Below are 8904 nucleotides of genomic sequence, written 5' to 3'. Positions count from 1 at the left end.
TTGAAATCATAGAAAATTAAATTGGGATCCTGTTTAAACAATGTAAGAATATTTTCAAGCTCGGTCGTTTTAATTTATTTTTCAATGACATCTTGATTCAGTTTTGTAAGGAAAGGTTTGTATTTTGCTGCAAACAAATCAGATGTTGCTCTTGTAGCCTCGATCACCTAAATGCAAGACATACATGAGGTAAACAGACTGAGATGTTAACAATGCAGGACAGCAGTAAAAATGACATTTGCATGAATGTCCAGTGGTTGCCTGATAAAGATACAGTACAGGTAAAAGTACAGTACAGAGTAAAAGAGCAACATACAGGCAGCAAATATCATATAATTCTGCACTTGTGTTAAACCTTATGCACAACATTTAAGAAATGATGCAGAAACCTTTACCCACTACATTGGAGAAAATACATTAGAATAAAAAGTAGTACCTCATTCAGTATTTAGAAAAGTGAATTTATATCAGAGACACAGTATCAATCTTTATCAAAAAGAACCTGAGATACAGGACATCTCTCTCCTTCAATAGAGATATGTGGTTAATACAATCAATGACCTTAAATACATGAGTTTCATGGCAACAAAAGTCCATGTATATAAGCCTAACTGTATCAATAAACAAAGAAATTCAGTGTTTCATCCTAAACTGAACATGTTACAACAAGAAAGCATTTTGCAATCTTTCTGTTTCGGCAAGCATTCAAACTTAGCTACACAACAAAAAAGAAAAAAAGAATCAAATATTTTTGCATATCTGCCATCACTTTTCCAATGGACTCTTTGAGCAACTGAACACTTTAATTTCCTTCTACTAGAGTAACATCCTCAAACCGCTGAACGTGAAAGACTTCAAGTCACAATGCAACTTACAAATTAAACAATTTAGTGTAATAGTGGTGATGATCCAGCTCTGCTGTAATGTAAAAGGGATCGGAAGGTTGTGTAGTGAAAACATTTGTGGGAATGTTGGAAGTTTTTCCAAATTCTTTACGACTCCTTTAGGGAGAAGAGAAAGACAGAGATTCATTTTTATATTTATATTTATATAGTTTATATTCCTGTCCAACAGGACATTTTCAAAGAAAAAAGTAACACTGAGCTCATCGTTGATACCTCATAAGAGCGCACATGATTTGGGTGGTCGAAAGGGGTTGTCGCTTGATGGCACCCCCATGAGGAGAGGGTCCTTTTGGGCATTGTCCAAGCAGAACTTCTTCAGATCTTCCGCTGCTTGAGAAACCTAGGGGGAAGGAGTGAGTAAATAAAGTATAAACAGACATAGACATGTATAGGTAGACGTGTATATGTTTGCAAACAGATAAAAAAGAGGTTTGTGGAGCAATGAAAATTCTATTGGCTATCACAGATTTCTGGAAATCACGCGGTCAGAAGTTACATTGTTCAATTGATTCATGATAAATTCAATAAAAGCACACAAAGTCTTGTGTTGTTTTTAAAACAGTGTGTTTTGGGGGCAGTAGTAACTAATATAGGTTTGGATTTTCCCGGCTAACAAATGTGTGTCACACACTCACAATCAACAAAGAGCTCCAGTGTGTGACAGCAGTCGGGCGCTGCTGCCTGGAGAGGGTTTCAAATCAAATACACCAGGACCAGTTTGGAGATTGCGATTATTAAACATATACACCTCACACATGTATTGAAATCTTGACGTTGGATGCCAAAATCTGTTAGCATTCGATTAAAGGTAAGCTGTCACCTGCTGAAAACGAAGTGTAACTGCAACCTGCCATAATATAAAAGCTGGCGAACAGATACGATTATGAACTATAATTCACTTGTATGAGGATTGTTGTAAAACTCTCACATGAATCTAGGAAATGTTATAAGCAGTACAATAATTACACAAAGTAGAAATGTTCGGACAGGATCAACAAGTCTGTCAAGTCACACCCTGTTAGCAAAGATTCCCAATCTTTCCATTTTATTTGAATTCCTCTTACCTTAATTCTGCGGATTCCTGCTTCTTTTCTCAGCTGCTTGACGCTCTTCTGCAGGCTCACCAAACCGCTTGCGCTGTTGTTCGACATGTCTTCTGACTGACCGAGAAAGTTGTGACAATGTCGAGCCCCGACTGTCCTGGCAGAAACTCAACTGCGCCTCTATAGTCGAAACTGGTTTAAACTCCGACAGCGCACTGAGAGCAGGAGGAGGACTCTTCAAATGGGCTTCTTCACCTGTGGATGAATGGGAATTCACAGGATGCAAGCAACAAATAAAGAAACAAACATACATACAAATGAAGACCACCCTAAGGAACCCGGTTCACGTGTATTGTTTTATAGTAAGCTCATCATATTTTCTAGGTTTTACACAGAACCCTCTCAATAAACCTATCCACATTCATTCAAACAGTAGTGTTTTTCCTTGTGGGTACGTTGGCTCTTCCACACAATGTGATACAATTTCAGGTTTTACTTACAAATGAATGAATATAACATATGTATGTTGTTGTGGATTAGGTTGGGGAGATGCATTATTAATGTATATTACTGCTTATAACTTAATATTCGTGCTATTAAGCAAGTACTTTCACTTTAAAATTACATCAATTTCTCAAAAGGAGTCTGCGGTGAACTGCGCCATCTAGCGTTCGCCATAACTTTCTACAACAGAGAATCTCTGGCTTCACTATCAAGCTCCTGAATATCACATCCGGGTCAATAGGGTTTGCGTCAGTGTTGCTCAACAGAAACATGCTGTTACGCGTAAGTAATAAATGTCTTCTGTTTATATGAAATATTAATTCTAAAAATAAATATATATATATATATGTATATATATCTGTATGTGAAACAACTCCTTAAAGTAGCAGCGACGACATTCATGATAAACACGCTATTGCATGACCAACGTTATTCTTTCGCCAGTGGGATTGCTTTATGTTAAACTGAAGCATTACGTTTAGCTCATTTTCATAAAACGTAATGTTTTTTAACTGACGCGTAAATGAATGTCATAAGGCTGATTTGTGCTCTGTTGAGTGCACAGTGATGTCAAGCCCGCCACGGAAATATCCAACGACCTTGGATACATAAGACTGACCGTCATCCTCAAAACTTGTCTCTACAGAGAGTCTTACAATGTGGTGTTTCTGCACTCAAAGTCAGTCGATCCATTCATCAGAGTGCGCCATGGAGAAGTCTTCTCATCCCTATGGTCGTGGAGCAGACGGTGAGAGTGTATTAGTGGCACTTTTCTTTAAAATGATTATCTAGTATTGCAGGAACTTGACTGCTACTTTAAAAGTCATTTTCTGTTTCAGGGCCGAGGAGAGCGTGCATATGACATCTACTCAAGGCTGCTACGAGAGAGAATCATTTGTGTTATGGGTCCAGTAAGTTAAAATGCAAGGAAAGACAATTGAATCTAAAATGGTTTTCAGAAAGCCCCTTTTTCAGGTTTTTCCTGTCTGTTTTTCCTGTCCCTGTCTTTGTCCAGATCGATGACTCTGTAGCTTCTCTGGTTATCGCTCAGCTGCTCTTTCTCCAGTCTGAGAGCAACAACAAGCCTATTCACATGTACATCAACAGTCCTGGTGAGAATCATAACTGCATTGACATAAAAAACTAAATAGACTTTTAAAAATCTAGCAAAAAAAAAAAAAAACTGTTGTACACAATCTTGTACACAATCTTTTACAAGTCTTCTGTCGTTTAATTAATTGTTATACTGTTTTCTACAAGGTAAAAGTCCTGTAAGTGTATTTCTAAAAATGCCCCCTTCAGGTTGTGGCACACGTGTCTTTTCTGTGGTTTTTATAAATTAAATGTGAGAATAAATGTTGTATTATAATCACGTTCGAAAAATCATGTTAGAATGCATCAAATATGATATAACAGGCGTTGAGGAATGTTTATTTGCATGCATATTTGCAACCATCATTGCATTGCAATAAATGTTTTTACCACACAATGAAAACTAAAGAGCTTTAATTATAAAACTGTGTGTAAATGTCATCTTACTAAGATATATTACTGGGAGAAATAGTCAACTGATATTCATATGCTTTTTATATAATTAGTTTGCTATAGTGTTAGAAAGATTTCACTGATTTACATTAGTCTTTCATCTCATATCAGCAATTGCACCAAATGGCAGATTTTTGCTCAACTTGGGCATCTGAATAAAAAACAGTTTTTATTTTTGAGTATGAGCTCCATATTTTCGTTATTTCCTATTTATAAGAAACAAAGACCTTTTGTATCAAATATGAAAACAACATAACAAAAAAGACACATATAGACTTTTTTAAATTTATTGTCTAAAGGCTCAATAAACTTAAAAAAAAAAAAAAAAAAATATATATATATATATGTGTGTGTGTGTGTCTGTGTAAACACTATCACAAAAAACAAAAGTGAATCAGTGCATTATTTTTGTTTTTGATAATACAGAAATGTTTGAAGCCATCAGTCTACTTTTTTTATTTTTTTTATTTTTGCAGGTGGTGTGATTACAGCTGGACTTGCGATCTATGACACTATGCAGTACATCTTAAATCCCATCTCAACCTGGTGTGTGGGTCAGGCCGCCAGTATGGGGAGCCTGCTTCTGGCCGCAGGAACCGCAGGAATGAGACATTCCCTGCCCAATGCCCGGATCATGGTGCACCAGCCCTCCGGAGGAGCAAGTGTAAGAATGGGGGACGAAAGAAGAGAAAAAGAGGGAACTGTTTTCACAACTCTAACGCCAATATTTGTCATTTCAGGGGCAAGCAACAGACATTGCCATCCAGGCTGAGGAGATTCTTAAACTTAAAAGACAGATCAACAACATCTATAGCAAACACACAGGGCAGCCTTTGAAGACTTTAGGTAATTTTTCTGTTATAAATCTTTCACTAATATCATAATAAAACATTTTTAACGGCATATTGCATGACATCCTGACATCAAGTTTCTGTGTTCTGTCCTCCTGTCGTCCTCACTTAGAGAGTGTGATGGAGAGAGACCGGTACATGAGCCCAATAGAAGCGCAGGATTTCGGGATCATTGATAAGGTCCTGGTTCATCCACCACAGGCTGGACAGGATGAGCCAGAACTTATTCAAAAAGAGCCAACCAGCCTTTCAGGTGCCTCCAGTTCCCCTCAACCTCAAGCATCTGAGCCGGGCCAGCCTGGCAGCAACCCTCCCTCCTCATACAAACCTGAACCCTAACATAGACTCCCAGCAGGAGTGAGTACACTACTGCATCTCTGCTTCAGTGTCTGCTTTGGAAGATGTTTGAGATGACAGTCACCAGCTCACATATCATATCTGAACCTTGTGACCTTCCTTATGTACACTTTTTTTAGACAATACTAGAATCTGGATTTTACAGATGCAAGTGTAAAGATACTCAATCTAGCATTTATATTTGTATGTACAAATATAGGTATCTTTAGCAAAAATTTGGTTAATTGTAAACAAATTAGATGGGAACAGAAGCTTACAGCACAGGGTTTGAAGTCTGTATTATTTGGATGGAGTGTGTTACCATGTCACACAATATACTTTGATTTGTAAATGTGCTCCTCAATTAATATAATAAATGTAGAAATGATTTAAAGCAAGAGATTTTATTGATAGATATTCAAATAAATCATTGGGTAAATTAGGATGGTTATCCTGTCATTTGACCTTTTTTACTAAACATGAAGGACACAATTCAGATTGTGAAACTACATGTTTCAAGCTCATGAATTCTGAATAGTTTACCAAAGGTACACTACAGTTGAAAGCGTTGGGGACTGTATGAATTAAAAAAAAAGAAATACCTGCATTTATTCAGCAAGGTTGCATTCGATTGATCAGAGGTTACAGTAAAAACTTTCAAATTGTTTCAAAATATGTCCATTTCAAATAAATGCTATTCTTTTGCGCTTTCTATTCATCAAAGAGTCATGAAAATTATATCATGATTTCTAAAACGGCACAACTGTTTTAAACATTGATAATAATAGTGTTTCTTTAGCAGAAAATCAGACAATGTTTTCTGAAGTAACGTGACACCGAGTTATGCAATAAATTACATTTTAAAATATATTCAAATAGAAAATATTTCACAATATTACCGTACTGTTTTACTGTGTTTTTGACCAAATGAATCCATCTTTTGTGAGCACAGATTATTTCTTTAAAAAACATTTTTTACATTTTTACAAGCCCCAGAGTATTAATCAGTACTGTATGTCAAAATAATTTATGTAACATCATGATGTAGGTTAAGTTATTTACCAATGGCTTTATGGTTCTGAGAAAAAAACAAACATAAACCAAATTCTATCTTTTTAAGCAGTTTCTTTAAAACAAAACAAAATCAACAAATGCAATTTCAGTAATATAAATAAACTCCCTTTCTGAGTGCAAATGTGTCAGACTTTATTTTTGGATTCAACTTTAAAGATGAAACCACTCATGAACTACTAATGCTCCTTGATATTTTCAGTAAATAGAAAACCCTGAACTATTATGAGCTATATAGCGAAATATGTAACAGTAAAGATGCTAAATTATCTTAAGTAAAATAATGCTTTATACTAATGCTTGATAACAAATATGGGTGATCCGTTTTATGAAAGAATGTTTTTTTTTTAAATCATCAGATGCGAATATAAAAAGTTGAGTAGTGTATGCAAACAATAGTAGATAAAATAAACATTCTTTTGCCAGTAAAATAGCCTCTTTCTCCCGCCATAGAAGCATCCAGAAGAAGCAACTCGATGCTGACCTCTGGTGGTGATTTGAGTGAAAATCCAAAGATAAAGCTTGTGTTTCTGACCAAAACCAACCATAGTGAATGACAAGGCTTTTTTGTTGTTGTTCCCTGGTTGCAATCAAAAACATTTCAGTTGTTACATTAAAGAAATGCATTCAGCCTTACCAACTCCTCTGCAGAAATGCTCATGTGAACTATTCCATCATTGCAACAGAAACCTCCACTGCTGCTCCTCTCAAGAACTGCAGTCACAACCTTAAATAGAGATATGCATTGCTTTATCACTTACTTCTAACTTTACTCATGCAAAGGACTTTTGCTTTTTCCCTCCTTACCTGAGACTCATCAGAGAAAGTGTAGCGTGCCAGAGGCTTTTCCCTGTCATTGATGAAACTGATTCCTATCTGAAGAGACTTGATCGTTAGAATGGGGCCAAAAATCTCCTCCTGCATTAAAGCATCAGATTCCTTGACATCCACGACCACAGTGGGGGCTGAGATAGTCCATGATAAAACAAAAGAGAAAAAGTTCAGAATGGAGTACTAGTTTAGCTGCCTACTAATTTAAATATATACTTCTTTAATTTAAATAAACTTACCGACCCCACACTTTTGTACCGATTCATTGAATTGTATATATATATATATATATATATATATATATATATATATATATATATATATATATATATATATATATATACAATTCAATGAATCGGTACAAAAGTGTGGGGTCGGTAAGTTTATTTAAATTAAAGAAGTCTCTTATCATTACCAAGAGATTGTCCAAAAAAAAAAAAAAACAGTATATTTTGCTAATTTAACGCAATTTATTCTTCTGATGCAAAGCTGGATGTTCAGCATCATTACTCCAGCCTTCAGTGTCACATGATCCTTCAGAAATCATATTAATATGCTGATTTGCTGCTTTTGTTATCAGTGTTGAAAACACTTATTCTTCTTAATTTTTTAATGGTAACTGTCATACCATTTGTGTATGTATTGACTATATAAATTGAACAGACTATATAAATTTAGCAGCTCAACCAGTCAGTCGCAGTGCCTGTTTGTCACAATACGGCCCATGTCTTGGCTTTGCTGGGGCTCAGAGCCGTGGAAACTCTCCAGAGCCTCTTTCATATGAGGTAACAGCGTGGCTCTCATCTCAGCAGTGCATAAAACAGTCTGGAGCCACACAATTCTGCCCTGCATTAAAAAACTTTGCCCACACCAGCCTTTTGACAGCAACTTTCATGTCTACCCGGCCATATATCAAAGTATATACTTTTTTTTTTATATGAAGACGAGACATTTACAGTAAATTTGTAAGTAATGTAATTTTGATTAATATATCACGAAATATTTTTCTATATTGTATTTAATTTGCTCATAATAATGCACTTATCAGGCTCTGAGGCAAAGCAGTGATAGGTGAAGATATTACACAAGGCCAAAAAACTGAAACTCTTGCAATAACTGGCTCATGCATATTTATAGGGTTCCTGCAGATTTCATGCTTAGTGGTAAGAGAGTTTGACTCCTAACCCTAAGGTTGTGGGTTCGAGTCTTGGGCCGGCAATACCATGACTGAGGTGCCCTTGAGCAAGGCACTGAACCCCCAACTGCTCCCCGGGTGCCACAGCATAAATGGCTTCCCACTGCTCCAGGTGTGTGTTCGTGGTGTGTGTTTGTGTTCACTGCTGTGTGTGTGCACTTAGGATGGGTTAAATGCAGAGCATGAATTCGGAGTGTGGGTCACCATACTTGGCTGTATGTCACTTTCACATGAAGATATATTCAGAATTTTTAAGATCAAGTAAAAAAATTAAATTAAATTGAAGGAATAAATTGAAGGGAATGAAACGGGCTATGTCAGCATGTTCTCTAAATAAAAATGTCTAGGTAGCACATAATGATTTGTATGTGCAACACTTCAAAGTTTAAAAATATAATCTCCATCACTTTTAAATTCACAAAAAAAGGGATAAATACGGTGGCCAAGAGAGCTCAATGCGCTGCAATTTAAGAAAACATATGCAAATTGAAAAAACACCAGCAAATAAAAAAACCCCATCTTCATCAGTTTGACAACACAAGTGCTGCAAATCATCACAACACATGCATATAACGAAATGCGCTGCAAATCCTTCACAACACATTCATATTAAGAAACGCTGC

General features: G+C 36.1%; 2 protein-coding genes across 3 annotated transcripts; one reads left to right on the top strand and one right to left on the bottom strand.

The window, feature by feature from the left end:
- Positions 1–32: 32 nt before the first annotated feature.
- On the bottom strand, positions 33–2185 carry LOC132149241 (guanine nucleotide-binding protein G(I)/G(S)/G(O) subunit gamma-5-like). Of its 2 annotated transcripts, XR_009435011.1 has the most exons (4): positions 1970–2185; positions 1119–1245; positions 876–1001; positions 33–167 (listed from the first exon to the last, which is right to left on the bottom strand). XR_009435011.1 is itself a non-coding variant. In XM_059558302.1 (3 exons), the coding sequence occupies exons 1-2, from the start codon at positions 2054–2056 to the stop codon at positions 1120–1122; spliced, it is 213 nt and encodes a 70-aa protein (XP_059414285.1). In that variant the 5' UTR covers positions 2057–2185; the 3' UTR covers positions 330–1001; position 1119. The 2 variants fall into 2 exon arrangements, 1 of the variants encoding a protein (XP_059414285.1); XM_059558302.1 differs by lacking the exon at positions 33–167 and having other exon boundaries at positions 330–1001.
- A 411-nt stretch (positions 2186–2596) lies between these two features.
- On the top strand, positions 2597–5627 carry LOC132149240 (ATP-dependent Clp protease proteolytic subunit, mitochondrial-like). Its single transcript, XM_059558301.1, has 7 exons — positions 2597–2734; positions 3099–3200; positions 3292–3363; positions 3468–3564; positions 4474–4661; positions 4738–4843; positions 4961–5627. Exons 1-7 carry the CDS (start codon positions 2723–2725, stop codon positions 5185–5187), a joined length of 804 nt encoding a protein of 267 aa, XP_059414284.1. The 5' UTR covers positions 2597–2722; the 3' UTR covers positions 5188–5627.
- Positions 5628–8904: the final 3277 nt, after the last annotated feature.

The sequence above is a fragment of the Carassius carassius genome, chromosome 9 (genome assembly GCF_963082965.1).
Source record: "Carassius carassius chromosome 9, fCarCar2.1, whole genome shotgun sequence".
NCBI classification, from domain to species: Eukaryota; Metazoa; Chordata; class Actinopteri; order Cypriniformes; family Cyprinidae; genus Carassius; species Carassius carassius.
Note: the sequence above shows the minus strand (reverse complement) of the source record. Positions and strands in the feature narration are given on the sequence as shown.

Coding starts and splice junctions, on each gene's coding strand:
- LOC132149241 (XM_059558302.1), bottom strand. CDS start 2,056: ATGTCGAACAACAGCGCAAGCGGTTTGGTGAGCCTGCAGAAGAGCGTC. Junction 1,246..1,969: donor CAGGAATCCGCAGAATTAAG/GTAAGAGGAATT, acceptor CCTTCCCCCTAG/GTTTCTCAAGCAGCGGAAGA.
- LOC132149240 (XM_059558301.1), top strand. Junction 3,565..4,473: donor CATGTACATCAACAGTCCTG/GTGAGAATCATA, acceptor TTATTTTTGCAG/GTGGTGTGATTACAGCTGGA. Junction 4,844..4,960: donor GCAGCCTTTGAAGACTTTAG/GTAATTTTTCTG, acceptor GTCCTCACTTAG/AGAGTGTGATGGAGAGAGAC.